We start from the raw sequence: 18,213 nt of genomic DNA on the forward strand, positions 1-18,213 counted from the left end.
GAAAGTAATCTCAGTATATACTCTGGCAGCCTTGTGGGCCAGCTGTGTGAATAATACAAGCGCCCTAATTTTTTAAAACAAAAATCCTCTAAAATTGTATGAATGATTGATTGTGATAAGCACTGAATTGTATTTTGGAAAGTACATCTTTAAGCAGTGGGTTTTGAATCACTCAGTGAATGGCTCTTGGAAAGCTACAACCTACTGACAATTAATAGACATTGTGCTTGTTCTTTGAAATTCAGTCTTTATGTATTTGATGTAGAATTTTCCCAGTGTGTCTTCATAAGTACCGTACTACAAGCCTTTCCCCCCATTTCCAGTCTTTGCAGCCATTCTTTGGGTTCAAGTGACAGGATGCAAGAAGTACAAGATTGTTTGGACAAAAACAGATGTGGACCCGACTCAGTGGCAGGAAAAGTCCCAGGTCCAGTCTCCAATCTCCACCTCGCCATCCTCCTCCTTGGGGCAGTGGGGCTTTGCCCGCGGCCCATCCTCCTCCCACCACCCGTCGTCCTCTCACCTTGCACGTGTCACCCCCTCTGGGCTCACCATTGGTCGCAGCTGCACTGGGGGTGGAGCTTGCCACATCCCCAAGCATCCCCTCTACAGGAATTAATTATATAGATTCTCTTATATTAAGCAACGGGAACATAGGAAGCTGCCATATACTGAGTGAGACCATAGGTCCATCTAGCTCAGTATTGTCTACACCAGGGATGTCAAACTGTGGCCCTCCAGCTGTTTTTGGACTACAACTCCCATAATCCCCAGCCACAGTGGCCAAAAGCCAGGGATGATGGGAGTTGTAGGCTAACATCTGCAGAAGGGCCACAGTTTGACATCCCTGGTCTACACAGACTGGCAGCGGCTTCTCCAAGGTTGCAGGCAGGAATCTCTCTCGGCCCTATCTTGGAGATGCCAGGGAGGGAACTTGGAACCTCCTGCTCTTCCCAGAGCAGCTCCATCCCCTCAGGGGAACATCTTGCTGTGCTCGCATATCAAGTCTCTCATTCATAAAGGGACAAGTCACACTTGCTACCACAAGTCCAGCTCTCCTCTGGAAAGAGCAACTATCCCTATTCCAGCCCAGCATAGCATCCTTCCAGTGGTGGCTGCTGGCGTCTACTTTGTGTTTCTTTTTAGATTGTGAGCTTTTTTCAGACAGGGAACCATCTTATTTATTATTTATTTATTTTCAGTGTGAACAGTTTGAGAACTTTTGTTGAAAAGCGGTATATAAATATTTGTAGTAGTGGTGGTAGAGCAGAGAAAGACCTCTGATTGAGATCTTGGGAAACTGTTGCTTGTTGGTGTAGAGAGCACTAATCTAGATGGATCAGTGGTCTTGCTCAGTATATTTCAGCTTCATATATTCAAACTTGAATGGCTGACATCCTAATGCAGCACTTTTGCAAGAACCGAAGTTGCATTAGTGCAAGAAGATTCCGTAGCTGCGCAAAATTACAGGGATTTTCGAAATGTACTACTGTGCAAAAGTTCCCTGCAAAATATATGAGGCATGCCATTAGTTGTACACCTTGTTGCACAAGCACAAAAATGTTTGTGCCCACACAACACTAATCTGGAATGCAAGCTCCAGACTTAGCACAACAGCCTTGTGCTAGTACAGTGTTCTTGCGCAAGTGTAGTGTTGGCCACTGACTAGAATTTTTACACAAATGTATAGAAATCAGTCTTCAAAGTGTGTAACACAGGTGTTTCTAGTAGCCAACAGGAGTAACTTGGAGCCCCACCCCACCCCCGCCCCATGAACACAACTCTGCTCATATAGTCTGGTGCTCATTTCCTGCTCATGGTTTGGTGTCCTGATTGTCTTGCCCCAAATGAACCTGCTCATAAAGAACAGGTCGTATGACTTGTTAGGCACAGTTTTGTCCCCTACAGCAAATCCATGGAATGTGAATAAACTGATTGCATGCACAAGGGGTTTAGATAGCTCAGGTACTGTGATCGTTATTCAGCCCAAGAAAAAGTAAAACAAAGGCACAACCACAAGTAGGGAGGCTGCATGAATTGGTTGACAGTCAAAGGTTCACCGCCTTGCAGGATAAATTTCATCTGTGGTCATCAAAAGCACAAGGAAAGAGCAAAGAAGATCACATTGAACAGTGGTGCTCTTACCCCTGGACTTTGGGGTTGAAGTCCAGGGCTTCTTTAGACTGTCCCGGGTGGTGTGGTCACTGCTGGCCTGCACTACGCTGGGTGGCCGAGTGCGATTGTGACCTGCGCCCAGGTGCTTTAGAGACAGAGCGGGGAGCAGAGAATGAAAATTGTGGGATGGGAATGTGTTAAATTGTGTGTTGAAATGTTTCTGCTACTGCATATTTGCATAAATATACTCCAGTGTTAAAAATACTGTTTGTCATGGTGTGTGTGTGTGTAGGGGGGTGATGCTTAACTTGCAGTGAGAGGGGGCCTGCCGGGGGGGTGCGGTCCTCCAAAGGCCTTTAGGTCCAGGCTCCAAAATTACATAAATGCACCTCTGCACGTGGAACAAAATGCTGTCGAGACCTTCATGTACGGAAGGATGATCATGGAGAGGTTCGAATTCAAGTCCTGAACTCCTAGGTCACTTAGCCTAAAGAGTTGTCCCAGAAATGCACCTAGCCCAGTCAAAGGAAAGTGCTCGGTCCTTTCCAGCGGTTGCAGTTGTGGGGAAAGAATTGTCAACTTGCAGCTCTCCTCCATTGTGCTGCTTAGGTTGACGAGGAAGAATGGAGATCTGGAAAGGAGATCTGGAAAGGAGATCTGGATGGATACTTAAATGCTTCTGCTGAGCTCCAGTTATTGTTTTATGCAATTATGCTCTGTAACATTCATTCCTATGCATTCTTATGGAGCCATTCTCAATTTTTCAGGTCACACAGAGGACTTCTGGGGGAAGGGGAGGTCACTGAATTACACACAGAGACATGCACGCACGAAAACGCACACACACACACACACACACACACACACACACACACACACAGAGCATTAGTCTCAGCTTTTCAGAAACACTGGTGCTGTGCTGATTCTTCTCTGTTGCACTGTTGCACCAATGCTTTGTTAGTCAGAATATCAGCCATTATGCTTACTGAGAATAGGACAAGAGGCAATTGAGATCCAGTGACCAAGAAGGTGCATTTAAAGTAAACATTAAGAAAACCACCTAATTATAAGGGCTATTCAGCAGTGAAGTCAGTGGATGGATTGCAGGGTATCCTGTCTTAGGGAGAAAAGATTTGTCTAGTTGATTTGTGAGGTGGCAGTTCTTATAGTCTATCTGCATCCCAAAATTTGGCTGGTTATTTTGAATAAATTAGTGTAATTCAGCCTCCTTGCCTGGTTGTATCACAAGGTCTTGTATGAGATTTTCCAACAAAGGATGAGGAACTAATTCCAAAGATGCATATAACTCTTTTTAATGAACCATGAGTTCTTTTTGTGTACTCTTCATCAGAGAAAGCTAGAATGTATTGCAGGGAGATATATTTCCCCCCAAGTTACTAGGTTTCTTCCAGCACTTTTGGCAGCTCTGCTTCCAGGCCCAAAGTCCCCTTGCCTTCACACACCCTTGTCTTTGCTTCCCTTTTCAGCACCACACTTAGCTCATCCTGTCGCTAAGCCCTGTGTGAGATATTCCGAACCCAAACATCTCCCTGCTTCTAATACAAAGCCTGCAGTTTCAGCATGCTGTGACTCGTCCTTTTTCCTTCAACATGTCCGAATGTTTGTGAACATTCCATGACAGTAGCTTGCAGAAGCTGGCAGCCAGTCAGGTTTTATACACATTCACATCCATACACAAATGCAACTGTGTGTGCATAAACTGGAGTGCAAAGCAGTGAGGACTGGACTCCTTCCTGCTACCCAGATGGCTCAAAAGCCTTCACATTTCAGCTTGGAATGAGATATGCTTTAGTTCTGTTGAAAAGAATTCAGGGCTATCCACTGGAATCCAATCTGCAGGTGGCTTATTTAAGGTTCCAGGATTGTAGTGTACTTGCACTTGAATATTTGGCCATTGACTTGGAAATAGACATGGGCCGACTCCAGCTCATTCAGCCGAGTTCTCCTTTGTCAGGGACAAGGAGTAAGGCCAGCACAGCTGAAGCACTGGATCCAGCTTCTGACTATTTCCAAATAAAAATGCTTTGAGTAGACATTTTATTTTTCCTCCTCTTTTTTTTAAAAAAGCCCTAAATTTAGCCTCCTGGAGAAGCAACCTTTGGCTGTGAGGGGATGGCAATAGTGGCAAAATTGACCCTGCGGGTTGTTTTGAGATTTCCTAGTAAAAAGAGATGGGATTTCATTCATGTCTGCATTTTGTCCACAGCCCAACGCTCTGCTCATGAACTTCCAATGGTTGAGAGACAAGATGTTGACAGCTGCCTGGTGTATGGTGGGCAACAGATGATCCTGACCGGCCAGAATTTTACTGCAGAGTCGAAGGTTCTATTCACAGAGAAGACACCAGGTAGGCCATTGTTGGCATTGATTCTCTCATTTGGCTGATCAAGGGAAGCCGTGGCTTGAAGGGATGGATCCTACAAGTAAGGCCAACATAACCAGAAATGAAAGTATGGGTATGCCTACATTGGGCCTCCAAACGGACAAAACCAATCAGGAAGGCCTTAGGAGCAAGGGGTGGAGCTCTGTTGCCCCTCATGCAGTGGCGGAGCCACCACTGGGCAAACAGGTTCAAAGAACCCGGGCCGCCAATGAGAAAGGCCGCCAAAGCCCCGTGGCTCGGGCTCCAGAGGAGCCTAGAGCGAACTCCCCCTTCCCATGCCCGGGCCACCGAGAGCCCGGGCGAACTATCTGCTAGTTATTTCAGGCAGCGCAGACTGCCTGATAGAATGTTTTTCCCTTCCTCTCCCTCTCTGGAGGGAGAGAAAGGGGAAAACATCCTGTCAGACAGTTGACACTGCCTGAAATGACAAGCTGAGAGCTCGTTTGAGCTCTTGGCAGCCCAGGCCATGCCCCCTTTGCGTGTGACATCACACACAGGGGGGGCATGGCCTGGGCTGCTGAGAGCCTGAAGAGCTCTCCGCACGTAATTTCAGGCAGCATTGGTTGCCTGATAGGACGTTTTCCCCTTTCTCTTCCAGAGAGGAGAGGGAGAGGAAAAGAAAAATGTTTTATTGGGCAATCTGTGCTGCCTGAAATAACTAGCAGATAGTTCGTGCAGGCTCTTGGTAACCCGGGTGTGGGAGGGGGGAGTTTGCTCTGGGGTCCTCTGGAGCCCGAGCCACGCCCCTGTGCACGTGACATCACACGCACGGGTGGACGTGGAGGCGGCTGCCGAGCGGGGCTGGACTCAAGCTGCTGCTCGGCTGGCTACGCGGCTGCCCTCATGCCCTGGAACCACACAGCTAGTTATCTGGCTCATACTTTGAGGAGCCCTGCACACTATTCATGATGCTTCTGATTGATGGTGCAAGAGATAAGGGCTTCCAGATGCCAGCAAGCATGCAGGTATTTTCCCCAGAGCGGCTCCATCCCCTAAGGAATCCCCTTTAGAATGCTCACCTGTGTAGTCTCCCATTAGTGTGCAACCAGGGCAGACTGTGCTTAGCAAAGGGAACAAGTCATGCTTGCTACCACAAGACCAGCTCTCCTCCTGTAGCTTGCACATATGGTGCAAAGCAAAAACACACCTGATATAGCCATGTGCAAGTATTTCATCCAAAATTTCCCGGAGGCTCTAAGGAAATGACTACTGAAAAAATATTGATGTACTGTGGTCGCATCAGATAAAGGTAAAGTGTGCTGTTGAGTTAATTTCGACTCCTGGTGCCCACAGAGCCCTGTGGTTTTCTTTGGTAGAATACAGAGGATACCAGAACTATTAATGGGTGGCAGAACTATGAAAATTGAGTAAAGAAACTGAATCCAGTCTAAGGGCAAGGCTGATATGTGAAAGCACTAGAAGGATAATGCTTTGATGATAGGAAATTTTGAAATTGAATTCACTGGGACATATGGTATACCTGTCAATATTCCAAAAAGGAGCAGGATTTTTGTCTCTTTGAGTTTGGAGACAAGTGATGCAATATGCAGCCCATGAAAGGAAGATGCTCCCTCTGTGAAATGTCTGCCTTTGTATTTTTAAAAGGACAGGAGCACTGACCACAGTAGGTTTTTGTTTCTGCTATAAATGTAGCTTATTGCTTTTGAATGACTTATAGATTAACATTTGGGTTATTTAATGGGACTTGATCAATGCTTACAAACTTTTCCATAGTAAAGTTTTCCATAGGCTTGGTTAGTGTAACTACAACTTTAGCAACTAGTGTTGTCGAGAGTCATTTTGAAATATGGCTGTGGGTGGTGGGCAGGGTCAGCCTTCGGGTTGGATGAGCCAGGGAGTCACCCATGGTACCTACCAGTTTTCCCTCTAAGGCGTGTGCATGTGCACACATGCTCACACATTTTTTTAATGTCCACTTAGTTAATTTTAGATCCCGCTCAGGTTGAATCAGGAAGGTCCCACTCTGAATCCACGTGCACACACACTGCCTTGATACTGCCGCTCAGAACAAAACTCATTCCGCACACAGATGAAAAAAATTAGAGAGAACACTTGTACCTACCTGAAGTGGGTGCCAAGTTTGGCCTAATGTTTGTTGAGTAGGTACAGGATATGTGGGTTTTAACCCCAGATATGTGGATTGTAACCCCTTCGTATCCACAGATACTGAAAAAGGATTTCAATGAGACACCCCGCAGATATGCGGAACTGTGAATAGCAGTTCTGTGAATAATGAGGTTATTCCGTACTGCCTGCCGTGAGCTAGGTAGTCTTTAACCTTTTATTCAAAGTTATTTAACCTTTTATTCAAAGGTTTACCTGCCTTTAACCTTTTGTTGAAAGTTCTACAGGTTGTTTCGGTACTAACTATAAACATCAACTTCTCCCAGCAGTATTCTCTCTAATTTTTTTCATCTGTGTGTGGAATGAGTTTTGTTATGGACGGCAGTATCAAGGCATTGTGTGCACACATGCATTCAGAGTGGGGGTCTTCCTGATTCAGCCTGAGCAGGATGTGAAATTAACTGAGCGGACATCCAAAAATTTGTGTGCACGTACACATGTGCATGCCTTAGAGGGAACACTGTCCACCAGTTACCATTGGGGGAAGCTCCAAAGGCATTCCTCACTTGGACACTATTGATCTCAGTGCTGGTCCTGGTGGTGGGCCTAGGACCCCTCCCCCAAATGGCCAACTGGCGACTTCCATTACTACAACTGTTGTTCCCTAGTCTGGTTGTGTGTGTTTTTTTTTAACTCCAGGGTTAAAACTGGGAGACCAGGGAGCTGAATTTGGCCCACAGCCTTCCAGTTGCTGAATCCCTGCGCGATTCTCATAGACCTTCCCCTTTGGATTCATCCCTTACTGCTCCTTCCCTTGCATTCATCATGGCCTGCCATTTAATAGCCACAGCAATGCTTTGATTTCTGACCTGAATCATATCTGACCTCAAAAGAAAATATCTTTAGCATGGACTCATTGTTTTCAGGAGGTAGCACACAAATTCAAACAATGGTGATGACTAATAAAGAATACAGCACAGTTCATTCACATGCAATTATAAAACAGTTAAGGCTGACCTCCGCAGCTCTGACTCATTTAGGGGCTAGTTAGTAATAATTGTCACCCACGTTGTGATCTCTCAGGGACTACTGGCTCCTGTTCAGAGATGTTCACCGCAAGATCTTCCTCTACAGTGGGGCTTTTTCCTAGGTTTTTAAAAAAATGTTTAAGGTAATCGCTCCCCCATGTCATGTTAGAAGCTGCTTCTGAAACTTAGACATGTAAGTAGTAGCTTCCAATGGTGTTTGAGAAGCTGATGTTGTTAAAAATGAAATTTGGAAGCCTCGCTGCTGCACCTGTGATGGTCTGTGCACATGTGTCAATTGATGTTGCTAGATAGGAGAGGAGAGCTAGTCTTGTGGTAGCAAGCATGACTTGTCCCCTTAGTTAAGCACGGTCTACCCTGGTTGCATATGAAAGGGAGACTAGAAGTGTGAACGCTGTAAGATATTCCCCTCAGGGGATGGAGCCGCTCTGGGAAGAGCAGAAAGTTCCACGTTCCCTCCTTGGCAGCCTTATAAAAGTCCGCAAAACGTATTCTCCCACAAAGAAGTTAACTAGCATGTCTTGTCTATGCATACCTGTGTTAGTCATTTGTGGTTTACTCATGGTCTGAAATGTGCAGAGAAGAAAGGAACTGGCTCTCATAGCTTTCCTTCTGTTTGGTCACCTGGAGGTGATTCTTAATCACCATAGGTGACCAAGCAAGTGGCTGTTTACAAACATAAATCAAGGGAGGAGCAAGACTGCCTTAAGGGCAGACCTTTCCTTCAGTACACAGCCTTAGACCAAGTAAGACATTAGGTTGTGTGTGCATTCAAAGGTCTGTACACAATGTCATTGATGTTGTGTGAATGCCCATATATGCATTCATTTAAAAAGTGAACCTGGGTACAGGGCCCTTTAAATGTACGGTACGGAAAGGGAATGTACTACTGTATGTAAGGTAAAGTGTGCTGTCAGTCGATTTCGACTCCTGGTTCCCACAGAGCCCTGTGGTTTTCTTTGGTAGAATACAAATACAGGAGGGGTGTACCATTGCCTCCTCTCGTGCCGAATGAGATGATGCCTTTCAGCATCTTGCTACATCACTGCTGCCCGATATAGTATCAGCAGGGATTCAAACCGTCAACCTTCTTGTTAGTCAATCATTTCTCCTCTGTGCCACTTAAGGTGACACTACTGTTTGTACTCTGATAATATTTGGGCCATTCATGTGACTGGGGGGTGGGGCAGAGGGCAGGCTGTTCAAACACCTTCCCCCCAGAGGAGCACAAAAATGCTGCTGGGAGGACAGACTGCAGTCCCATGATCCATGCTGCGCCACATAGCACAGAGCTCCAGAGGCTGGGATGATGCATCCCAGCCTCTGAATATCTCACAATGCACCACACCATAAGCATGGTGTATTGACGGGATCCTCCATCAGGTGGAAACTCTAGGCGCTCTCTCTTGTGTCTCCTTGGGTTGCATGCAGCTTGAGGAGACACACAATCCTGGCAGCTGGGTTAAGGGAGCACTTGCTCTTGTAGCCTTGGCTAAGAGCCGGGCTTGGGATCAGGGTTAGGCTGGGCAGGAGCACCGGGATCGACATGGATCCTCCACTTGGGCCAGACTGTCCATGAGAACAGCCTCAAAGTGTGAATAACTGTACACGCATACAGATCTAAGGGTGTATATATGGGCATTGAGTGCACTGTATGAGTAAGGCTCTTTTTATAGTCTTCTGTGGAATGCTGAGCCTTGCATAAAGAGAAGCAAGGACAGAAGATGGAACTGTCTCCATGAGAGGGGCAGTTTGCCACTGAATACTAGTTCCTGGGGAGCAACAACAGGAGCGGGAAGATCTTGGGTCTGTCACTCTCTCACATTTCATCCCCACAACAAGCTTGTAACATAGATGTTACAAGATTATTGTGGGGATAAAACGCAAAGGGTGGGGGGGGGAGACACACCATATATATGCTGCCCGGCGTTCGTTGGAAGGAGGGTGGGATAAAAATGTAATAAATAAAACAAGAGCAGAAGAGAGCTGTTGCCTTGAAGCTTTGTGTGGTGCGCTTCTCGGGGGCCATTATGGGAATCATAGTGTTGCATTTACTGGCCAGACCAAAGGTCCAAGACAGTTTGGTGTTTACTCTGGAATGGCCTAGCTTCATCCTTCTCCTTTGCTGGTCCAGTTACCTATCATGGGGTGGGTGAGAGAATGGTTTGTGTGCAAACAGAGGGTGGCATCCGGAGCAGCCTAATGTGGGCCCTTCTGGCCTTCCCCTGCTGTTGTGTGCCTGTCCCAAAGTGCAGATAGTACTATGCTCTGCACTCCGGCTTTTTTAGACCCGGAAGATGTCACTGATGGTCAGATAACATGTTTAACAGAGCATTTCGGAAGTACTCAGTACTGCCCACAGATCGAAGAGAATGTGCAGCAGTATGAGAAGGCTAAAAGCACCTACTTTCGGCGTCCCCAGATGTCAGCCACTGGTCGGCTGCACTGCAGGGAGCTCTCCTGTACTCTAGAGCCCTGCTCTCAAAGGACTCTTAGTAAGAGTGCTCCATGTGCCAGCTTTATGCACACTTGCACATGCCAATTCATTTAAATGTATGCAGATTTAGAGTTGTCTAGGGCAACCATCTGTAAGAGCATAGTCTGGTTGAGTTTGCATGTTTCCTACCAGAATGCTGATGAACAGCAAAACCACAATAAGCCCATTGTGGGTGGGTTGTGCATCCTCAGTGACACTGTCACTGTTAATTTCCTCTTTCAGATGGCTGAGGCTAAGAAAAGGCCTGCGTTTTTATGAAAGAAGGGGAGGGGGGAAAGTGTACCAGCACTCAGAAGGGAAAGCATGCTTGCTTATCTCTCCGTTTCACTTTGATGACTCATGGAACATGTACATCCTAGCTGCACTTTCACTCATCACAAAGCCAGTCCAGCGCCATTGTTTAGCTAACATTAGCAAAATGCCTGTTATCGTGGCCCATGGGGTGTATGTGGTCATTTACACTGCAAGAATCCTTGGAGGGTGCTTTTTGGTATACTTTGCGAGAGAGACACTTTGTACCCCCTGCAGAGCCCCTGTCAGTGAAGTCCAAGCCATCCATTGCCAGGAACAGAGGAGGGCGGCATTTGCCCTCACTGCAACAGCATCCTTGAGTGCAGCTTTTCCTGCCTGTTCCTATCTTCCTGTTCTGAGGTGTCTCTCTTGGTCACACAGTAGTTTGATGAAATGGTGGAAAGTGATCTGGATAAAAACAGACAGAGGTCATTCACACAATCAAAAATGATGTTCTACCTGGGTTTGGGAGCTGTGTGCTCTCCCAATTTTCGGTTGCGTGGAAGCAAGGTAGGAGGAAAAGCTGGGTAGCCTGGAAACAAGGGAGGAGGAAAGGCTACCCAGGTTTTCTTTCTACTTTGCTTCCACACAATCACTTCTACCCAGCTTTTTCTCCTACCTTGTTTCCACACAACCGAAAATTGGGTGCACACACAGCTCCCAGACTCGGGTAGAACACTGTTTTTGATTGTGTGAATGACCTCACAGATTAGTTAGGCTGGGGAGTCACTGGGTGTTGAAAAATTCAAATGAATGTAACCATTGCTCCATATCCCATGCTCATTGAGAACTAATGTAGCACCATAGCTAAGATTGTGGGCTTTGAACTGGAAAGCCCCTGATTCCAGCTTAGTCATACACTCAGTGGGTGACCTCAGGCAAGCCATTCTTTTTCTTATCTCAGCATCCCTTCTCCTCCAGTGTAATAGGGGGACAAGAATGCATGTCTAGTTCTCCACAAATCACTTTCTGCTCAAATTTGGTGGCAGGGGCCAAAACCTTCTTATCTTTTCGCCAGGCCTCTCCCTTCCATCACTGCCTTCAGTTTCATGGTTGCAGTAACATTGGTCATTCCAGTGACTGCTAGCTGGTAACCCACATTTTTTCTCCAGAATCCCCCTGGAAGCAGCACAATCTTCTGGAGAGATCTGGTTACGGAAGCCACCAGCTTGTTTGGTGGTGACCCATGACTGGGCTTTCTCTGTGGCTGCCCCAGGGCTTTGGAATATGCTCCTTACTAAAATAAGAGCATCTCCTTCTCTGTTTGTTTTCAGGAAGAACCTCAAGACTCGCCTGTTTTCACAGGCTTTTAATTAGAATTAATTTTAATAATTTTAAAACTTGTTTTAATACTATTGTTTTTATTGTTATGTATTCAAATTTGTAACTTTAACATATTTTCAGTTTTGTACACCGCCTAGAGATGTACATATCAGATGGTATAAAAATATAATAGATAGATAGAATAAAATAAAGTAAAATAAAAATTTCCCAGTGGTATTCGGGGAAGAAACTTGGTGGATGCTAGAAGGACCATGCTGTGGATGTCACTGCCACCAGTAAGCCTCCGTTTTCATCTTGTATTACCACACCCCACCTGAAAATTGGAAAAATGGGGGTCACGTTTTGGCTCAGCCTCAATGTCATTTATTTTGAACAGTCATAAAAAAGTGTTGTATATTCTTAACCAGCTCTTAGCCCATCAGGTTTGATGGGATTGAGAATTCCAGCCTTTTGGTCAACATCATAGCCTTATTCAGACATTGAGCCTTTTCTCACAAGCAGTGAGAAAGGGCAAGAGGGCTAGCAGGGAGGAGGCCCTAAAGAGCTCACCTCTCCGCAGACGACTGACAGTATCCTTTCCAGCGGGTGGATTTCCCGCCCAGACGACTACTGGCTGCTGCCAGTAGCTAGGAGGGCCGGGGTGCCGGGACGCGTCGCCCCACCCTCCAGAACTCCATTAATGTACCGTGTAAGGACGCTGTGCATTATGGGGTCCCCCCCTCACCAACCCCGGAGCTGCCCGGGATCTCCTCAGTCTGCAAGCAGCCACCGCTGGCAGGTGATCACAGAAACAGGGTTAGGCGCTCGCTCTCCTAACCTCATTTTGGAGGGTGGCTGCCTTGGCAGGCCTGATCCCGGTAGTACACATGCACACCGAAAACTGGGCTGAGCTTCCTTAGCCTGGTTTTTGGTGCACGTGTGAATAGCTTCATTATGATGTATGTGCATACAAGTATGGATACACATGCTTTTTCTGCGAATGACTGTACATGCGTTCATGTTAAAAGTGGGTACAAGCCCCCTCAATTCCAGAGTATAGATCGGATCTACTGCTGTACATGTGTTAGGACATAATGTGCCAGCACAGCGTAATGGTTAGAGTGTTGGACTAGGACCGGGAAGAGCCGAGTTCAAATCCCCACTCAACCTTGAAACTCACTGGGTGACTCAGGGCCAGTCATGTATCTCTTAGCCTAACCTACCTCACAGGAGCGGGATAGAAGTGTAAAAAAATAATAATGTGTGAATAAGCAAACGTGTACTAATCTGTGTGTGCGCGTGCAGTATATTGAACATAATATGTGAATAGGGCTCATAGGAACATATGAAGCTGCCTTATACCTGTCAAGTCAGACCACTGGTCCATCTAGCTCAGTACTGCCTACTCTGAACTGGCAGCGGCTCTCCAAAATTTCAGCCAGGGATCTCTCCCAGCCCTACCAAGAGATGCCAGGGACTGAACCTGGGACCTTCTGCATGTAAGCATGCAGATGCTTTCCCACTGAGCTACAGCCCTCTCCCCGAAGGGGAATATCTTACATTGCTCACATGTAGGTATCCATGCAGATGCAAACCAAGGACCCTGCTTGGCAAAGGGGCAATTCATGCTTGCTACAACAAGACCAGCTCTCATGTCGTTGTTGCTGCTGCTGCTGCTCCCTCCTGCTGTACTATTCTATTGTCTTAGGCAGAACAAGAGCTGGGGACCAGGATTGATGGCTCTGCCCCTTCTCTTGCAGATCAGATTCTGCTTCTGGTCCCTGAGGAGGAAGGGGGAACAAACACTGCAAGCCTTGAAGACATAGGTGTGCATACTCTCATGTCTTCAAATTTGAAAGTACCGTATGGAAACTTTCTGGCAATTTAGTCTAGGTTGACTTCTGTACTGGATGACTTCTAAACTGAATCAGTGAAGTAATGTTGCGAAGTTCTCAGTGCCTCCTTGGATTGAGCGAGTGGGAACTGGGCCGTGCCTCTGTCTGGAGTCCTAACCTGAAAGTGCTATAGGTGCTGAGTTGCAGTATATCAAGCCTGCCCCATGAAAATAACTGACCCTTGCTAGGTTGACTTGACCACAGTACATATTAATGAGATCAGCAAGCAGCTTATAAAAAGGCACAGTCATTCTAAGCCTGGCACAGGAAATGGTGGAAGGAAGTGAACTCTGGGGGACTGGGAGTTTGCAGATTTTTGTGCTAGTCGCAACTGAATGCAGCAATTGTGTTTGAGAAGCCAGTGTGTGCATTGCACACGTAGTGTGTTTATTTATACCATCTGTGGATGATGCACAGTGTGTTGAGTGCAAATCGCACTCTGAAATGAACCCTACAATTATTTAGCCATTCACCCACTCCCCTGGATGGGAGGAGAGAAGTAACTATAGCTTCTAGGGACATAGCTTTTCTGGACATGTTTTCGTTCCTAGGACACTACATCACCTTTCAACGACCATGTGGTGTGGGTGGTGCCTACGTTCATTCGGGACTCTTAGGTTAACTAAACTGTTTATTTTTATATAGAAGGCAGTTACCCACAATCTGTTACACTTCTGTGAGACCAAGAAACAGAATCTAGGATAGGGCTATGCAGATGAAGAGTGAGGATTATACCGAAAGCAGGCATGACTCTAAATGGCTGGGATCACTAGGGGAGTCAATAGGTATGGGCCTTCACACCAAGATGAAGTGGACCTCAAGTGCACCCTTTCTGTTCTCCCACACAAGTAGATGATAGGCCACATTAACTTCTATAAATTATTAATAGAAGTCTTAAATAAGACTTCTGTAAATTCCATCTTATTCATTCATTCATTTGTTATTTCTCTGTGTAAACCACTTTGGAAACGTTTGTTGAAAAGTGGTATATAAATAGTTGTCGATAACAAAAATTAGAGGGCTCCACTCAACCCTGGTAGTGAGGGCAAATGAGAATCACTGGGATCAGGCCTGATCCCAGTGGGGCAGCACCTCCTAGCCCTGCTTTTGTTGCTTGGCTCTTAGCCAGGGTTAAGAGCTCGACCGAGCCCTTAATCCAGGCTTCGGGATCATGTGTTCACTGGGGCTATGTTTAGCGCACCCATCTATGTCTAGAGTGTTCATCTCCTGGGGGAATCCCCCAATGTATCACGCATGCCACATGATGCATTGTGGGATCTTGGGAGGCCCGGATGCATCATCCCAGCCTCCAGAGCTCCACGCTGCAGGCATACAGTGTGGATCATCTGGGAGCACGCTCCACATTCCCAGCAAATTTGCAGCCGTCATCTGGGGGAAGGTGAGTTTGACCAGCCTTCCACCCCGCCCACTTACCTCCCCGACCACCTGGTCATGTTAACAACCTCAATGCTTGGCCTGCACTGCAGGGGGTGCAGTGTGTGTCTGTGTGCAAAGGACTCTTAAATACACTGTCTTCTCCCCCAGGATTCCTTGCAGTATTCAAGACGACACACACTCAACCTGTCATAACAAGGTCCACCTGTAATATTCTCCAATAATGAAAAGTAGCTTGTGCACATAACCCCGTACTTCAGGGTTGTTGATGAAAGATGCGCAGTGTGTAGCATCCAGGCTAGTTCGTGTGAATTGAAGATGTTCCATTCTCACAAAGCAGGGAGGGATGGTTTTCACCAATTCCCCCCTTCCCTCTAAAAAATGTCCTTGAGAGTTGGGGACTTTCAAGGTTATATTTTGATTTGGGGACTTTCAAGATTATATAGCCCACAAACAGGAGGAGGCATGCCCCCTTTCCCAACATTGCTCCCCTGCAACTGGTATTCTGAATGTCGTCCTTCCCTCTGAAGCGTCTGAATGTCCTCCTTCCCTCACACACTCCGATTCCCTCCCATGTTTGCTAGTTCTCAGGAAACCATGGTTTCCAGTTTGAGATTGCAAGCAAACTGTGATTTGAACAAACCATCGTTTGTCTGACTCGAAAAAAAAGTCAATCTATGAGTTGTTGAGAACCATAAAGTATAGGAAGGAAAGGGGTGTGAAAGTGCTCAAACCCAAATTGGAGAGGAGAGCTGGTCTTGTGGTAGCAAGCATGTCTTGACCCCTTAACTAAGCAGGGTCTGCCCTGGTTGCATATGAATGAGAGACTTGATGTGTGAGCACTGTAAAATATTCCCCTCAGGGGATGGAGCCACTCTGGGAAGAGCAGAAGGCTTTATGTTTCCTCCCTGGCTTCTCCAAGATAAGGCTGAGAGAGATTCCTGCCTGCAACCTTGGAGAAGCCGCTGCCAGTATGTGAAGACAATAAAGAGCTAGATAGACCAGTGGTCTGACTCAGTATATGGCAGCTACCTATGTTCCATGAAATGTAGATATATGAGCCCTCGAGCCTCTTTGTTAGTTCCCTCTGTGCTTGGAATTCAGCTCTGGCTTCTTAGGTGGTACACATCCTCTCTCCATCAATTCTTGCAGAGCAGTGGTCTGGACCAGGTGATAAATCATCTTCATAAACACCCACCTGTTTGTTAAATTAGTACAAGATGACCTCCTTGTGGTTTGATCTCCTCTCCTTATGATTTACAATCCACCAACAGAATACACTTTGCAGTGTTGGGAAAGCCCAGTTGGCAGATTGCTGCAGCATTCCAAATGTCCAGCATTCTTTTTTCAGGATAACAGAATGGACATTAGAGAAAGCTGTAAAGGCATAAAGAAAAATGAAGGCACATGCTGATATTTCCCACTGGCTGTGCATTTCCCCCATCGTTCTCTGTCACCCTTAAAACCTCATACATCATGTTCTTTTTCATTCTGGCTTACAACTGGTGGTTTCCTGCTGATCCACTTGAGATTTTAAATCTTGTTGTCCCTAATTCATCTTTCTCATAGGGTGATTTGAATAGGGTTTCTCATAGGGTTGAATTTGAATGGGAGACTAGAAGTGTGAGCACTGTAACATATTCCCCTAAGGGGATGGAGGTGCTCTGGGAAGAGCAGAAGGTTTCAAGTTCCCTTCCTGGCTTCTCCAAGATAGGGCTGAGAGAGATTCCTGCCTGCAACCGTGGAGAAGCCACTGCCAGTCTGTGAAGACTATACTAAGCATACTACTATACTAAGCTGCTATACTATTTGGCAGCTTCCTATGTGATGTTCTCCATTATATGGCCCAGGGGCCAGTGGTGGCCCCCATCAACTCTAAGTGTGGCTCCCTGACTAATTATTTATTGGGACTGTTCAAAGCATTGGCCAAAGCTGAAAACTCTGCACAGTCCCCCTGGCATCATGCAGAGACAGCCATTCTCGCCATGTCGTGCTGTGCTTTGCCCAGTGCCAGGAAGGCTCCTTTAAGGGAAACAGAACCTCTTGAGTCTCTGCACCATCTTGGAAGGCATGCACAGAGAGCATGCACAGATAGCTCTTAAGAGAGGGCTCAGTCTCTCTTAAGGGCCCTCCCAGCACTTAAAATATAATTTAAAAAAAAATGCAGTACTGTGCAGAGGTCATCACAGTGGGAAATGGCTCTCACATTGAAGGCTCCCTTTTGAAAAATAGTGAAGGTGTCAGTGTCTTGGGGTTCTTCTAAAAGACCCAAGGGCTCTTTATATGCTCTTGTGAGTTAGTAGGGTAAATGGGCTAGTTAAAGGTGGAGTCCACAGAAATCTCCAGCTTCACTGATCTAACCCCTCTCCCTACACACACACACATACACACACACACACACCCTGAGTACAAGTTGATAAGTTCCAGGTTTACTTGGGATACTCCAATTTACTTAGAATTGGAAATTGGCACAAACCAATTGCTCTGCAGCAAACCACTGGCATTGCCTTGACTGGTTAGAGTGGTCATAACAGCTCCTGGCCTGGAGTAGAGCCTTCTCACCTGCCTTCTCACCCAGGATTGTCGAGACTTCTCTGACTAAGTGCAGCAGCATCTCCAATAGATTGTCTAACACAATAAAGCTTGGGCTTTATTGTAGTATAGCTGTGCATCAGGCCACTGTTGCCTCTAACAGGGATTCCCAGATGTTGTTCGCTACAACTCCCAGCATCCTCAGCTACAGTTGCCTTTGGCTGGGGATTCTGGGAGTTCTAGTCAACATCTGGGAATCTCTATTAGAGGGAACACTGCAACAAGTCCTAAATCCTGGCAGCTGCATTGTTCTTATTTTTTAAAAAACTGGCACAGTAAACACTTAAATGTTTTATGGAATGGCTAACTGAAAAGCAGCCTAGTATAGATTACTGCTCCAATGTGATTTCCCTGCATGTGTTATTCCTATGTCACTTATGGCTGGGTTCCCAGATGATGTTGGACTATAGCTCCTATCATCCTCAGTCACAACCCTCAGCCTTTGCAGTCCAACATCTAGGAACCCAGCCTTGGGAACGCCTGATCTATGGTATATAGTTGTCTATATACATTTTTATGTGTGTGCATTCACATAAAATAGTATGTATAAAGACATAACTCTACATGCTTATTTAAAGTTATGCCTTGTGCTCTTCTGTAGACTCAGGGCTTTAGAGCCTCTGAGCAATG

The 18,213-nt window shown here is 46.2% G+C and overlaps 1 protein-coding gene across 4 annotated transcripts in view; it reads left to right on the forward strand.

Annotated features, from left to right (window-relative positions):
• The window catches only part of NFATC2 (nuclear factor of activated T cells 2), a 185,702-nt gene that overhangs the window by 69,788 nt on the left and 97,701 nt on the right, over positions 1-18,213 (forward strand). For all 4 annotated transcript variants that reach the window (XM_053249762.1, XM_053249761.1, XM_053249764.1 and 1 more), the window contains exon 6: positions 4,343-4,483. In XM_053249762.1, the coding sequence (XP_053105737.1) occupies positions 4,343-4,483 (141 nt within the window). The remainder of the gene's footprint in view (positions 1-4,342; positions 4,484-18,213) is intronic.

This window comes from Hemicordylus capensis, chromosome 4 (assembly GCF_027244095.1).
Source record: "Hemicordylus capensis ecotype Gifberg chromosome 4, rHemCap1.1.pri, whole genome shotgun sequence".
NCBI classification, from domain to species: domain Eukaryota; kingdom Metazoa; phylum Chordata; class Lepidosauria; order Squamata; family Cordylidae; genus Hemicordylus; species Hemicordylus capensis.